The sequence below is a fragment of the Ambystoma mexicanum genome, chromosome 1p (genome assembly GCF_040938575.1).
Source record: "Ambystoma mexicanum isolate Mex_15411 chromosome 1p, UKY_AmexF1_1, whole genome shotgun sequence".
Classification (NCBI taxonomy): domain Eukaryota; kingdom Metazoa; phylum Chordata; class Amphibia; order Caudata; family Ambystomatidae; genus Ambystoma; species Ambystoma mexicanum.
Window position 1 is genome coordinate 576,432,298 of NC_090921.1, and position 16,551 is coordinate 576,448,848.

At 48.2% G+C, this 16,551-nt stretch overlaps 1 protein-coding gene across 3 annotated transcripts in view; it reads left to right on the top strand.

Annotated features, from left to right (window-relative positions):
• DOT1L (DOT1 like histone lysine methyltransferase) overlaps positions 1-16,551 on the top strand; it is a 1,510,259-nt gene that overhangs the window by 742,117 nt on the left and 751,591 nt on the right. For all 3 annotated transcript variants that reach the window (XM_069649513.1, XM_069649515.1, XM_069649514.1), the window contains one exon: positions 5,532-5,633. In XM_069649513.1, coding sequence (XP_069505614.1) covers positions 5,532-5,633 — 102 coding nt within the window. The remainder of the gene's footprint in view (positions 1-5,531; positions 5,634-16,551) is intronic.

Consider the following 16,551-nt stretch of genomic DNA (forward strand, 5'->3'; position numbering starts at 1 on the left):
ATCCTTGGTATAGAAAAAATCAGTATCAGTTTCGTTTCTGATCTGTCTTTCTCAGTAGTAACCAATCACTGGTTTCTGGGTCATACTGCCCCCAGCCAATGACTGCCCTCTCCCTAAGACCCGCCCCCGGCAGCCATCCTCAGATTTTTACCGCCCGTTCAAGTGTTGGGAGTCCTCGTGCTGTAGCTCTCGAGCTTTTGATGTGTTTTTTCAGGAGATTTTCTCATTTTCGGTTAAATAGAGCCTCAAGCTCCACCGTTTCTACTTCCGATCAATGGGGATCCGTTTCGGAGTTTCTACGCCCCTCAAGGGTGAAGATTTCGTCGAGTTACGCTTTTGGAGGATTCCAGAAGTTCTGAGGCCTACCCCGGACATGGCCCCGGAGAAAGGGAGCTCGACGCCCGGCAAGCTGTTCAGGACCTGCCCTGGATGCCAGCTTCAGAACGTTTTCAAGGAGGACGAGCATTCGTTATGCCTCTACTGTCTCCATGAGGACAAGACTCGGAAGGAAAAGGACTGCACGTTTTGTGGGAACATGTCAGAGCGGACCGTGAAGGATCTCCACCTCCGTCTCGCCAACTGGTTGGAAGGTAAGAGCCCGCCAGGCGAGAAGAAGAAAAAGAAGTCCGAGCGGTATTCTAAGTCCTGTGAGGGTGCTCCGGCGACGGGGGCCCAACAAAAGGCTAAGCACCGCGAGTCCGCGGGCACCGGGAGGGCCGAACGGTCGGGCTCCTTGGCTGCCAGGCAGGGCGCATCCTCCCCGGCGCCATCGACCACGAGCCAACGCTCTGGCTCGGGTAAGAGGAAGTCCGAGAACCCGGCGAAGCTTCTGGAGAGGCCCCGATTGAACTCGAAGATTCCGGCAGAGGGGGAGCGAGGCTCGGACCCTCCCCCCAAGGTGAAGGCCCCAGGCGTACAGAAGGTGACGTTGGCCTTAATTCACCCTGCGAAGGCCTCGATTGAGGATGTCGCCGCGGCCCTGGCTCAGCCTGTGGAGGCTACACCAGTGGAGGCGCCCTCAGGTACCAGTCTCACTGCCACCGCGGAGGGAGTTGTCTTTCAGGGCCATCGAGAAGACCCCCACGAAGTCCTCGTTGGAAAGGGTGGGGAGGGGTTGGTGGCCGTCGTGGATATGGACACGACCTCTGAAGAGGAGCTTATCCAAGTCGTGGAGGAGGCCCAGCCCATCGGGAGGGATCCCGACGAGGGCAACGGTGACGCAGACGAGGCTCCTAAAGAGCCCTCGCTGCCGTCGTTTCCGGCGCCGCAGGACACCTCGGTGGCCATTTTGTCAGCCATCCAGTCCTTATGCTTGGAGAGGACTAGGTTGCCCCTTCCCCCGACGGAGGTAGCTGAGCCAGACCCGACGGGGGAACCGGAGCCAGGACCTTCGGAGAGCCCACCACTTAGGAGGACGACGCATCCTAGGCCTCCTCTCCCGCCTTCTCTGCCTTCCCCCTGGTCCACTACCCACGGGGATGATACAGGCATGGACACGACTACGACGGGTACGGATGACGACGGAGGTGACGGGATGTGACCCCCGTCGCCCCCTGCCTGGGCGTCCCCGCCCGACGAGATTGGATCCTTCCATGCTATGATTTCCAGGGCATCAGAGCTCTTCCAGCTCTGCCCCGAAGAAAAGAAGGAAGGGTTCCTTTATCAACGGCGCAAGGCTAAAAGGAAGACAGTCCTCGCCGTACCGGTTCTTGATGACATCTGGGATGAGGGGCTGGCCCTCCTCAAGAACCCTGCCATGGCGCCTGCGAAGAGGGACCGGTACGAGAAGTAGTACCGGGTCCCCGACGCTGCTCCCTTGTGCCTTAGGGCGCAACCTACCCCGGATTTGGTCGTTTCGGTGGCGGCAAAGAAGAAGGCGGGGGAGCATCGGCCTCGACTTCAACCTCCCGCCGGACCGCGAGGGTAGGAAGCTGGATGCGATGGGACGACGGGTCATCTCATCTGCAGCGACAACCATCAAGGCGGCCAACGCCCTGGCCATCGTAGCCCGCTACGACAGGGAGTTATGGTTCAAGATCGCCCCTCAGTTGGATTTCCTTCCGGACGCCAAGAGGACTGAGGCCCTGGAAATCTTACAGGAAGGTGAGATTGCCTCGGACCACGCCATTACGGTGGCTACGGACTTCGCCGACACCGGTTTCCGTCAGTTGGGCAACGGCGTTTGCCTGAGACGACGAGGATGGCTCAAGGCGACGGATTTCCGCCAGGACGTACAGACCAAGGTTTTGGACATGCCCTTCGATGGAGTTCCACAAGAGGTGCCCCCGCATTCCTCCCGTGGCCTCACATCCCTCAACTGCTGTTGGAAGTAAGGGCGATGCTCAGGAAAGGTGCCATCGAGCTCGTTCCAAAGAGGCTTCGGGGCTCCGGAGTTTACTCAAGATACTTCCTCGTAAAGAAGACAGGAGGATGGCGTCCCATCCTAGACCTGCGACGACTGAACAAATACATCAAGGCACAGAAGTTCCGGATGGTCACCCTCCAGCACGTGCTGGGACAGCTGGAGGAGGGCGATTTCCTGTCATCGTTGGACTTGGAGGATGCATACTTCCACATCCCCATTCTAAAAAGACACCGAAAGTTCCTCAGGTTCGTGGTCAAAGGGCGGCACTACCAGTTCAAGGCCCTCCCGTTCGGATTAAAATCGGCGCCCAGGGTGTTCACCAAGTACCTAGCACCGGTGGTGGCACGGCCTGCGGGGGATCCATGTCTACCCCTACCTGGACGACTGGCTCATACGGGCAAGGACAAGGGAGCTCGCCGTGGAACACACTGCGAAGTCCGTCCAGCTGCTCACGGACTTGGGGGTTCTCCAACTTTCCAAAATCCCACCTGGTCCCGACGCAAGTCGCCCTGTTTCTGGGAGCACAGCTCGACACAGTGGCGCGGCGGGCCTCACCGTCGGAGGAAAGGATAAGGACCATCCTGGGAAAGGTGCAACGTCTGCTGGCCACGGACGTGGCCAGAGTGAGGTCTATCAAGTCCCTCCTCGGAATGATGTCCTCCTGCATTTATCTGGTGCGCCACTGCAGACTTCGGATGCGCCCTTGCAAGAATTCCTCGACGCCCACTGGATCCGCTCGACGGACAGCTTCGAGGACAGGATCCCGCTCGACAAAGCGTTCCGTCAGGCGATACGATGGTGGGGTGTCCGCTCTCATCTGACGGCGGGAACAGGTTTCCTAGCCCCGGCCCACCAGGTGACGGTGACGACGGATGGCTCCCTGGAAGGTTGGAAGGTTGGGGAGCGCACACCGGGGGTCTCCACGCGAGAGGCCTTTGGCTCCCGGAGGAGAAGACTCTCCACATCAACATCTTGGAGTTCCGTGCAGTGTTCTGGGCCCTCAGGTCCTTCCCTCCGTCCCTCAAGTGCAAGGTGGTGAGGATCTTCACCGACAACACCACCACAATGTTTTACATTTGGAAGCAGGACGGAACCAGATCCCCTGCCCTATCCAAGGAAGCCCAGGATCTGTGGCATTGGGCCGTCGCCCAAGGGATGTTTCTGGTACCCTTTCATCTGGCAGGGATAAAAAACACCATTGCCGACTCACTCAGCAGAGAGCTGCGCTCGTGCCACGAGTGGGAATTGCGCCAGGATCAAGTGGACCCCAGATCGATCTCTTTGCGACGGCGGCGAACTCCAAGTCCCGGAGGTTCGCCAGCAGGTTGCTCCAACCAAGGAGCATGGGCGATGCTTTCTCGTTCCCTTGGGACGGCCTGTTCCTTTATGCGTTCCCGCCGTTGCCGTTGCTACTCCGGCTCGTCAACCAGCTCAAGAGGTCCCGGTGCAGGATAATCCTCGTCGCACCGGCGTGCCGAGGCAGATCTGGTTCCCAGACCTTCTGCACTTGTCAGCGTCCACACCAGTCAAGCTGCCGACGGACGCGGATCTTCTCTCCAGAGAAGAAGGCGCCATTCTTCATCACGAACCAGAGTCGCTGAACTTGCAGGCCTGGCTCCTGCAGCACTAGAGTTTGGAGGATACGACATCCCGGCCAACTGCAGAGAGGTTCTTGCGAAGGCCAGGGCATCCTCAACTCTCAAGTGCTACGGACACAAATGGAAGCGGTTCTCTGTCTGGTGCCGTGCACAGAAGATTAACCCTCTGCGGATTACGGCCCCGCAAGTATTGCCGTACCTATTGTCCTTGGCCAAGGCTGGCCTGTCTCACGCTTCCAACAAGGTAAATCTGGCTGCCGTCTCACGTTACACCAAAACTACAGGACGGGCGTCCTTGTGGTCTCGTCGACTGGTGAAGGAATTAATGAAAGGACTGTTCCGATCATTCCCGCCGGTGAAGACCCCTGCCCCGGTGTGGGAGCTCAACGTGGTGCTGACTAGGCTCATGGGGGGGGCCCCATTCGAGCCTATGCATTCAGTGCCGTTGAAGTTTGTCGTGGAAGACAGCATTCCTCGTGGCCATCACCTCTGCACGACGAGTGGGAGAGATCCAGGCCCTGTCTTGCAAGCCTCCATACTTGGCTTTTCACGACACGAGGGTGGTGCTAAGGACGCACCCCTCCTTCATGCCCAAGGTGCCATCGGACTTCCACCTCAACGAGCCCTTGGTGTTGCCAGTTTTCTTCCCGTCGCCTTCGTCGCTGGCTGAGAGGACTCTGCACTCGCTGGATGTAGCTAGAGCGCTGAAGTTCTACGTGGACCGCACGAAGAGTTTTTCGGAAGACATCACAGCTGTTTGTGAACTTTGGACCTGTGAATCAAGGGAAGGCTCTCTCGAAGACTTCCATTTCCAGGTGGCTCTCCGGCTGCATCATGCACTGTCACCGGTTGGCAAACCGACTGTTGTAGAACCCACATCAAAAACACATGAGACCCTATGGAGTAAAAGACCTCATAGCCCATAAAACACATTGAAAGATAAAGGGACACCTCAAATCATGTCTAAGAGTTGCAGTAAAAGAGTCTCACTCTTAGCAGGAGAAAAAAAAAACCAAAAAATCCAGCAAAGCTGCTGGGGGACTCATTAGGTTTGGGAAATTGGCTTTTTCAGAGAATTCTCCCTAACAACTGGTGATTGAGTATGTTTTTATTATATGGTATTGTGTGATAATGCTACCTGCTAGTTACACTTTTGAATGAGTTCTAGAGACCTAAATAGATCATTGTACTTTTATAACCGACTGTCTAAGGTGAATTATTGTGTTATACTGTGCAGACTTAAGTTCCTCTGATTCCCCCCACTTCCCTGAGACTAAGCCTTGACCACTCTCCACACTACCTTGGTCAGGTTCTGACTAAACTCTGATCTCCCTGTTCCCCATAACTAGTGTGGCCACCTAAAATCTATCCACTGGGGCTGATTTTAGAAACCATCTTAACCGTAGACCATTCATGAATGTTATAAACCCTAATTTGTGATCATTTTCCATGTTTCTATAGTCTTTATTATATGCAACCTTTAGAATGAATTGTCTCCATGTTCTCTTACTGAGCCATTGGGATGAAGCCTGACTAGTTTTCTTTTCCTTTCTTGTTTCTTTGATTAGGAAAAGAATACTCAGTTAATGGGCACTGCACAGCAGCTCTTCCACCATTGCCATATTCAGAAAGAGGAGATCAAACGACTGTTTCAACAAAAATTGGATGAGGTAACCTGAAGTGTGCTTGCAGATAATTGGTTTTTACTTAACTTTGCCAACCTGTTTTGTATAGTGGGTCCAACATCTGTCCTCTAAAATTACTTTTCCCTTCTTCGCATCAGAATTCTCAATCCCCATCCTTTCTATAAAGAACTAAACGCTTAAAAATCTCTTTAAATTAACCTTTACAGAAAGTCATTATGTAGATCATTTATTGAATCAATTATTCTGTTTTAAACGTGCTACACTGTGATCCTTAGTGGATCACTTTACCTTTTTGCTTGCCATCACTCCTCCGTTTGTATTCTGTCCTCTACGTCCCCATGAGATCTAATCTTAAAGGTTCAAGTGAAGATGCAAAGCTATGTATTGTGCTTCCTTGGAGGTGTTGGGACTCACATAACATGATGCCTTAAGGGTGTCCTAGAGTATTATTTTTCCTGAGGTTCCTGAGCAGGTGATACAACTTAGCTGGCTGTGTTGCTTGGTGGCTGCCTTTTCTGTATTTTTAACATGTTCACTTGATGCTGCACCTGGTTTAGATTTTTCAGTTTCCTCATGTGAAGTTTCTCAACACAAGGCCTTTAGTGCACTGACAACATTTTCTTTTTCAATATTTTGTTTTTTAAGATGGATTTGAAGTCGCCATGTGGATAGTTTCTGATGCCACCCTCTTCTGATGAACAGGGACAAACGCTAGTGTCATGCCAAACTGTATCTGGGTAGTGTGGCACAACAGCAAGAATTAGATTTAGGAGGGCATAAGTGTGATGAAAGGTTCAGTTAAGCGCACACAGAGCCCTCCAAATAATACAAGTTAGGCAGAAATATATATATAAAAATAGTTCTTTATTTAGTCCTCATACAAACAGTGACAAACCACGGGTAACGTACTCTAAAACTTAACTACAATTATGAACACATTCACCTGGGTATGCTCTGAAGAACACCAACACTTAATTTTAGAATTGTTAGGGAGAATTATAATTTCTGTGCCAATTCCCTTTAACCTTAGAGGATCCACCCACCACCCCCCATCTCTTTTGCTGGACTTTTGAAATTTTTACTCTGTAATGAGTGGGACATTTTTCTCACTCACTCATGTTTTCCTGACTAAGATTTTCTGTGTGTCTTACTGTTTTTTTATAGAGTTTGCTTAACTACATAGGCATCTGCTTGTTGCATTGTGACACACAGCACCTTTTGTGCAGTGAACACTGAGAAGCCCTTGGACTTCTCTTAATGTTGAACTACATTTTCTTGGGTGAACTGCTGATCCCAAGAATAGTAAGATTACCCATGTGTTACCTTTACTTTAGGGGTCCAGCACACACCACCCTATGTGGAGTGCTGGGGTGAGGGGCAGGGGGGTGTTACATAGTAACTCCTTCATCCCACTCCTCATGTAACATTCTGTTACACTAACTCACTTGAATGGCTGGTGGCAGTGGTTTCATTTTTACCACCTTGCCCCATGTATCTGCAGGCTGAATCCCCAGCAAGAAGTATAAGCACACATGGGTGACCATTTTCCCCAAATTGTCCCCAACTAATTTGTTTTCCATTTCTTGTTATTTCGTTTCTTCTGGGCTTTTACTCTGTTGTTTGAATCAGGTTTCATTCCTTTGTGTGTTTTGCCTTTGGCGGGATTCAGCCCTGAAGCCCACAAAGGCTCCAATGCGCCTGGAAAGACAGGAAGTGATGGAGGGTCCCAAAACTTCCCTGTCCTTTGTCACTAGGTGTGCCTGAGTAAAACAAGTTCCTATTGGATGACTGCTGTGTATGAATGGGAACTTGCATAAAAAGTGAGGTTTTTGGGACTGGAAGCAGAGTCGACCACTGGAGGACAACATCCGAAGATAACGTGAGAAGATGCGAGAAGACGCCAGCGGCACCCTGCCGGTCTGCAAATTTGGCGGAGAAACCCTGCAGCTGTGCTGACCCCCTTTTCGAATGGACTCGGAAGACCTGTATGGGTCGTCTTCCTCCCTTAGGCTGGTGGGACCAACTAGCCTCAAGGCAAACTCTATTTTGGCGCTACCCCCAACTTGCTGCGACTTTCCAAGTTGGCAGAATCCAAATACCCGGGGACCCCTGACCATCATCGAGTGCATTGTCTCCGGAAGTGGGAATCAGGCCAAAACTTCGTGGGCATCCAGAGGACCCTACAGAGGCAGGTAATCTTCATCCAGAGTCCCCTCACCAGAGTCAAGGACCGAGGGATCAAGTACATTTCTTTTTTTAACTTTGTTTATTAAATGATCATGTCATTAAGCACATTGCATAGCAGTGAACATTTAATGTACAGCATTACTGACTGACAGCAAACAGTCAATCAGAAATTTTGACATTAGGGCGTAGGGGTTGAAGAGGTGTAATTGTCAGATATCAGCTCACATAAATAGCATCTGAAAGGTGCCCAGATATCTTTAGGGCGGTTTGTTACAGCCATAGATAATACAAATTGTAATCTCGGAGAAAGTCATCAATTTTGGGTGCATGTTTGGCCTTCCAGCATTTCATTATATATCTCTTTGCTACGGCACATGCCACATTGAAAAGCCCACTCGTGGTTTCTGCAGATTTATCAATGTCTCCGAATAGGTATTTAAGTGCAGCAAGAAAGGCTGGGATTTGCCTAATGTCTTCAATTATGTCGGCAACACTGCCCCAAAAAACAGCGATTAATGGACAATACCAGTACATATGAAATACATCTGCTTGCGGGCTACCACACTTTAACAGTTCGCCTGTACAATTTTCAACACATTTAGCCATCGTAGCGGGGGTATAGTGCAGCTGATTTAGGATTTGAAACTGGATTAGGCGTAGCACAGCATTTAAAGACAGTTTTCGTCAATTGACAGCATTTGCGCCATTATTCCTCACTTATTGTAGCTCCCAGATTTGTCTCATGTCACTTTAATGGTGTTTTGAGATTGCATATGTGATTGTATTAGGCCATACAATTTTGATATACCTACTTTCGTACCCTCGTGGGACATTACAGCACGTATACACTCATGGGTGTCTGGTACGCTCGGAAATGTCGCCCATCTCCCGTTAAATGCAGCCCTCCTGCGATGATACTTTGAGTTTCAGCTGTCCGCTCCCAATGGTATTAACAAAGTCCCCTCGACTAACGTATTTGCCTTCTCGGTACATGTCTCGCATTTTCAACTATTTGTCTGGGTCCCAGGTTTTTTGTAATGCCTCATCGAAGGTGGGCGCGGCTCTGGGGTAGCGCCATAATGGGGCTTCTGGGTTGGATGGTGTCTCCATTTATTCTCTCGTAGATTTGCGCCGATGCATGTACAGTGACAGTGACTTGGTCATATTTACAGGGGTCTTTGTGGCGCATGTCGAATATAACGGAGCGTATTTCAGTGGGGGAAGCTGCATATCTCTCCAGCGGTATATGTGTGGCAGTGTCCTTTGGATGATACCAATGTTTAGCAAATTGAGCTTGGGCTGCTATATAATAGAGCTTTAAATCTGGTGCAGAGACCTCTGCTTGTGTATGGCTCAGTTAATTTTTGCCATTTCATTCTTGCGACACCAGAGCCCCACAAGAATGAAGTGACAAAGTATTGAAGCTTGGAAAAGAATACTCTGCCTGGCCATCGGGGAACATTACAAAAGAAATGTAAGAGTTTAGGTAGGACCATCATTTATAAAAGTGATATCCGCCCTTAAAGGGAAATGGAGAGTTTTGCCCACAGTTGTAATTTCACGGCCAGCTGTTGTAAGTAAGTTTCATGGTTGTCAGCATATAGTGTTGTTCCCTCGAGACCGTGATGCCCAAATATAGAACTTGAACCACTGCCCACCTCAATCCACTGATACTCAGAGGGCATTCGGTAGCGGGTGTGAGCAGGAATATCTCTAAATAGCTCTGATATAGAGTAGCCAGAGTATCATGAAAAGTCATGAATAGCTCTCCTGATGGGCTCTTGGTTCTGATCGGGGTCTTGGATATAGAGGAGTGTATCGTCCGCGTACAGATATTTGTGGAGGGCCTGTCATCCTGATCCCCCTGTGTCTGTGTACTTTGCGTACAAAGGCGGCCATTGGCTGTATTCGTTAGGGCAAAAAATATTGGGGAGAAGGGGCAGCCCTGTCTGGTACCCCTACCAAGGGGAAATAATGTGGATAAAGTATGATTTGTGAAGGTTCTCGCTCCCGGGTTAATGTGTAGGAGTCGAACACATCGCAGGAGGTATGGGCCTATCCCGAAACAGCTAAGGAACCACAACAGATATTTTCAGGATACTGAGTCAAATGCCTTTTTGTCATGTTAAGGATTTCAATCAGGCGACACACACCTTGGTCTCGGCCTAGTATGCAGCACACGACTGAAATGCCTATCTCTTTATATTATATAGATTCAATATTGAGATGGTACACCACTCACTCATATCACACCCACTTTTCATATACCCTGTGTCACAATGGACCATGAACCAGACTGGTAAAGTACAATATTTGTTTATTTTAACATTCAAAAGAATTCATACACTTTTTAATATGGGGCAGCAATCACCAATGGGGTGATAATTACAATGAGAATGTGAGCAATGCACTGGGTTTACCCTTCTAGTGGAACATGTACACAGCACAGTGGAATAGGAACACTGTTTGATTTAGGAAAGATAGCACCCAAGTTAGTATTTCCCCCTGCAATGTTCCCTCAACCAACAAATCAATTCTGAGTGGATAAACGGAAGCAGCAGGTAATCAGCAGCAGGTAATCAGCAGCAGGTAATCAGCAGCAGGTAATCAGCAGCAGGTGATCCGGAATAAGAAACGGGAAACTGAATCCAAATCTGACTTTCCCCTCCCCCAAATAAGAGAGAAAAACAGATTTTAAACCCCTTGCAATGTGTGTTTAAAAACCTTGAAGAAAATATAATTCCGGATTACAGCAACGACACTAATAATCACAAAGAATGCATTACCAAGAGCATACAGTAAAAAATGAGTGGAAAGTTTAAAACAGATTGCAGCAAAATGACACATGTAAAAGTTTGACTTTTTTCAATTCCCGCCTTAAATTACCCAAAGTGTTTTCAATAAAAACGGGTGAAATGCACTGATTTAGAGTGCGGTTTTTGGGCTGGGGGGATACAGGTATATATCCGGGATAATATGGAAGTGAAAGTAAGTCTCTAGCTGGTAAATTTGATGAGTTATGCAAGAAATAAAAAGGTGCGCTTTGAGTAAAATGAAGCCGTGAATTAGGAAAGGAAATCAGTTGTGACAAGAACAGTTTTACTCTACACTAGATTATTCAGGCTAGGCCACCAAAGACAGAGGCAGTAAGATTCAGGGTTGATTCGCAATTTCAACCCTATCACCCAAGCGCCCACCCCTGGCGGAAACCAGTCCGATCACTCGAAATCGGACTAATGGCATAGGATTACACAAGACAGAATTGAAAAGCGAAATGGTGCTAGTATTAGAAATTGAGGGCAGGGTGCATGGATAACTGACAGTTTTACAAAATATCAGGATAAGGATAGGATGGCTTAGAGAGCAGGATAAGGACAAAGGCCAGCCAAGGTATACTATGGGTTTCTAAGGGGTGGTAATTTATACATACCGTCCACTATTAGTTTGGGATTTTTGGACCGTCAATGGTTCTGGTCACTACAGGGCAGCGCACCTGGCAAACAGCTGGCAAGGACTGGAATGGCAATTCTGGCCACTGGATACTAAAGGTCAGCTGGATGGCAGCGGGCATACAGACTGGTTCAGGATACAAAAGGTACCACAGCTTTCCCCCCTGGTTATTTGTGTGTTTTAGTGGGATTTCAGAATTGAGGCCTTGCTGGGAATAGGATCAGCACTGCTTGGGTTCTGCTGTGGGCCCTGGAGTAGAGTCTGCACTGCTTTGGCCTTGTAGTTGGAATCTGGGACCTCGATGATGAATGGAACAGGAACGTAGCGCAGGAACTTCAGGAAGAGTGTCTAGAGTCTATGTAATGCATAGTGACATCAAAGTATATGGCTGGGGCAGGCTTAACAAAACATACCTATGACAACTGGATTGGACAAGGGTGATGGTCTCCGCCTCGCTCTCAGCTTGTTGCATTTCTAGAAAATGTCAGATTTATGATGCGAGTTTTACAATGTCCAAAACCTCCGACAATTACTATACTTAAAATCCATTTTTGTCCTAAATGTCACCTTCATACAGTGGAAACATCTAAACACTTACATAAGCAGGTTACATATTTTATGCAGCACATCCAGTCCAATCCTCGAGTTTGAGAGACCTTGTTTCGCCCTTCTACCAGTTGTTCGCGCTTTTCAATGGGATTTATATTACTCAAAATTCTATAACTTTATACATGGGTGTGGATGATCATAAGGGATGTATGTAGAAAACTTTGCATTTGCAACATGGTTGCTTTTCTTGTAATCCGCAATACTTTGCCATTTCTGTCCCCAATGTGTCAGTGAATTCTACCATGTCTTAAAAGAAAGCCCATAAAATCACTGTTAAACTGAAATTGTTACATTTTTACAAAGTCTTGCTGCAGAAGTTTATTTATGAAAGTCTTTGGAAGCAAATGGCAGTCCTTTGTCTGTCACTGGACCATTTTTTCTTTCTTCAGCTGCCTCCAACTGTCATTTCCTCCAGAGCAAGGTGGGGGTTACAGCTTGATTGAAGGTTTATTGCCCCTTATCCACTTCACACTTTAATGCCCCAGAATTTCCATTGAAAGAGGCCCCTGCCCAGACTGAAGTCTGGTTAGTATGGGAAGTTTCTTTATCCTGGTCAGTCACAAGTTTTCCAACCTAGCAATTATCAGTGGGTCGTTAGTCTCTGCTGAGAGTTTATGGTGTGGCTCCCTTCCTGGGGGGAAGCTTTAACTCTGCCAACCCGGAATAACTTTTTTTTGACAGCTTGCAAATCCAGCCAAGGTGGTTTAAAACCTTTTATTTTAGATATTTGGTCCTTAATTAAAACAAGCCTGTGGAATAAAATAGCCCATGTGTGTATTATTACCATCAACAAAACCCTTCACATTGCTAGGAAAGGGTAGGCTTTCATTCAACAGTTTACATTTTAAACTGGCATTTTTCTCCTTTCGTTTTGCAAAGCCCATTTTTTTACATGTGGTGAACAGCTGGCATTTATATTTATATTAGTTTTTGCATCTTCATCGGATTACTACTCTGTCCTACAGCCATGGTTATTTTCCTGAATGCAGGGATTTTGTCGGAAGCACAGATGTATTGAAAGTGACATGGCTCAGATAGCTGGAGTCTCTTTTGAACTACTGAGCTTTGAAACATTTGTAAAGAAATTAACACGTTTTCCCGTGCTGTAAAAGTGCAGCTCCCTGTTGACTTTTGTCAAAGTTGGTTTGACAGGACCTGTCATTCAGAAATCATGCCTGGTTTGGCTGAAGCACAATGAGATATCCTGTGCATGGCAGGGCCTGTCATCACAGTGGTTTCAGAAAGAACAGATGGAATTGGCGTCAAAGCAACATTTTTTTTTAAAGGTAAGTCTTTTTATCAATGGGGATTTTGGGGTTTTCAGCAAAGCAGAGCTGCCTTTTCACTTTCTTCCTTTTGTATATGTCAGAACACACTGGCACGCTCTTTCAGTGTGTCCCCTTGTTGCATCCTGCCCAATGTATGCTTGGCAAGAAGGTGCAGTCATCTATCTTTTTGTTGCTGCAAAACCAATTTGAGGCCATGGCGCTCACCGGAGCCAGCGCAGCCATTTTGCTGTTTCTGCGCAAATGCAGCTTGGTGATGTGGGCAAATACTGTTGAATGGGTCAATATATCCCACATGCATCCTAAGGCAGCCACCACAGCCTTTGCGTCTGGGTTCACCTGTGCCATTACCCCAAATAAATGACGGAGATTAAGGGCAGTAGATCTCATGGGGATGAATGCAGCTTGGTCTGGGTGTACCAGTTGTGGGCATGCTGGGAAAAAGCCTAGTCGCTAGGATTTTTAATAATATTTCCGCGTCTGTGTTAATCAAGGATAAGGGCCTGTCATGTCGGGGACTGTGATTTTAGTAGTACTGTTATGATAGCTTCTTGCATTGATTCAGGGAGCATACCTCGCTCCACAGCCTCCTCCCACACATTTAATAGGATAGAGGCCAATTCCCCATTGTATTCTTTGTACAATTCAATTCCCAGGCCATTGTATCCCCGGGCTTTTCCGGATGCCAATGCCTTAATGGCTACGATTGCTTCTCGTGTTATGGGTAAGTCTAATGTAAATTTAGCTTTGGGTGGGACCACGGGGAGACACAGTATACTTTGGTATTCCAGTGTATCATCTGCCGTCATCTCGTCATGATTGGACTATAACCTTGAGTATAACTGTGGACATTTCTCATTTATCTCTTTATATTGGGTCACTACGGTGCCGCTTGGGGTGTTTGGATCCCAGTGATGGGGCTATGATAATTTTCAGTTTTTAGCATGTTGGTTAAGGACTTGCCGGCTTTGTCTCCCTCGCCGTATCTACAAGCTCTTACCGGGGTAGCCATGTATAACACTTCCCTATCTGCTAGCTTGTGAAATTCACTTAATAGTTCATTTATGTTTGCCAGGGTCTCTCTGCTGTGTGTACTACTGTAGCTGTTTTCGTAGTCCCGTAGCCAAGATTCAACCTGGCTTGGTTCTTTTCTAGTATTTTTAAACAGCCCAGTGGTTTTGGCCATAAGAATGCCTCTGACCCAAACCTTAAAGGTTTCCCCGAGCATAGATTGGGAGTCAACAGAGCTGTTATTTATGGTGTATATGTTGCAGCTTTCTGACTGCCACAACTGTTTGCCACAGTCCGGCCGTTAATTCACTCATGTTTCGGTGCCACCAATTTACATTTCTTATCAACACATTTAAAGGATATGGCAGTCTACAGCATTCAGTCTGCTGGGTCTCTCCTCTCTTTGTTGGGTCGTGGGCTCATGTTCTGGTCCGCCCCACGGTCCCGGGGTGGTAGCGGAATCAAGGCTTCAATGTAGTGCATGGCTGCCGAGGGGTTCTTAAAGTGTGCCCTGCCACAGTGTTGTATCCGCAGCTTAGCCGGGAATATCGGTGCATATGGGATTTGGTGTATAAAGAGTTGCCTTTTCACCTGTTCATAGGATCTTCTGTGGGCCTGTACTCCTGCGGCAAAAAGTCTGCATAAATGTGGATGTTAGTTCCCTCGTTGTGTATTGTTCCCATCTCTCTGGACATTTTGAGGATCGAGTCTCTGTCTCTATAATTGAGCAGCTTCGCGATGATTGTGCGTGGTGGAGCCCTGGGCTTCAGCGTCGGTTCCAGTGTGCGATGGGCATTTTCCACCAGGAAATGATCAGAAAAGGATGCTATTCCAAACATCGATTTGAGAAGGGCCTCGACGCTGACGTCCATCGGACCTTTGCACTATGCCTCTGAAACACCAACTATTCAGATGTTGCTCCTTCTGGATCTAGACTCAAGGTCCTCCCACTTGCCGCGCATCTTCGAGAGTTCTCTTTTTATTTGTGTTATGTCATGGTCATGTTGGCCAATTGTATTCTCGGCCGCACTTATCCTGGATTCGGTTTCGGTTATGCAGGCACTTTCTTTTTCTACTCTCTCCTTGAGTGACCCAGTATTGGCCACAATGTCATCCAACTTCACATTGACGGATAAAAAAAACAGACTGCAAAGTAGCCAGTAAATGATCGTCCCGGAGGTTCTCCGAGGATGTGTAAGTGGCGTCCCCAGCCGATGATGTTGCAGCGATCGCTGCTGAGGTCTGAGAGCTCGCAAATGAATCCATTGGGCCCTTCTTTGTGGTGCCTGTGCCTTTTGTCATTATCGTTGAATCCGATCACTGAGTATCTGGCGCTGCGTGCACCATGCAGAGTGGGCAGTGGATCTCAGCAAGGGGTACAATGGCTCCAAAAAGGCAACTGTCCAGTAAATGGGGCAATATCTGCCCGCAGTTCTGTAGTGGTGGTATTCACTGTGGTGCGTTTGCTGCGTTCGTTCCTTAGTGCCAGGAATGTGTGATTTGGTTAGTTGCCAAGCTGTTCCACACTGTCTGACACCTGATGATGTATCCACCGCACACCTGACTCTCAGCAGGGTGGAGAGAGCTCTTTTTAAACTCGATGGTAGTTGTCTGTCCTACCCTGTGGGATTTAGGTCGAATCGTGCAGTCTAGTGTAGCGGTTTCGTGTTTCACGGTGTGGACACCAAGACCCTCCACGGGGGAGTGCAGCTAACAAGGCTAAGTTGCCTAGCAAAGAAGGTTTCTTTACGGAGACCTATAGTAGCGGTAGAAATCGTGGCGTGTTTACATCGCACTTTCCCCCTATACCATGGATGTATAGTACAGACGGTGTCCAGATCGCTCCGCTCTGTTTGACGGATGTTTCATTAGGTGACCGTCTGGTCCCCAGCAAGGCCGTGATGTCCCCTTAACGGATCAGTGCAAGTTGTGACTGTCTTGCCTAGGGGGGGTGTCTGCTGTCTGGTGTAGGTCAGATCGTGTTGTCCAATGGCCTAGTGGTGACTCCCCCAGGTCAGGTTGAATTGAGTGGACTATTTCCATAGGAGTTTCGCCAAGCTCAATATCACGGGGGTCCAGTTCTGTGGAGCGTAATGAAAAGAGCAGGTCTCAGGACCCACATAGCTGATTTTGTGGAAAACAGTGTGTTCCCAGCTAATTACTGGTATCTGCAGATACACGTCGATACAGCTATCTAACCAGAGCTTTTCGTCATTCTTTGGCGCTGAAAAAAAGGTGCCAAAATCACAAAGAGCTGCTGAATCGCGGAGAATACATTGCTGCTAACTCCCCCTCTGGGTGCTGCTGCAGGAGCCCGCCAGACGTCCTCCCTTTCGTCACCATGACCAAGGATCAGGAACAAGGGTCTGCTACACTGCAACAGGAAGGCATCGAGCTGG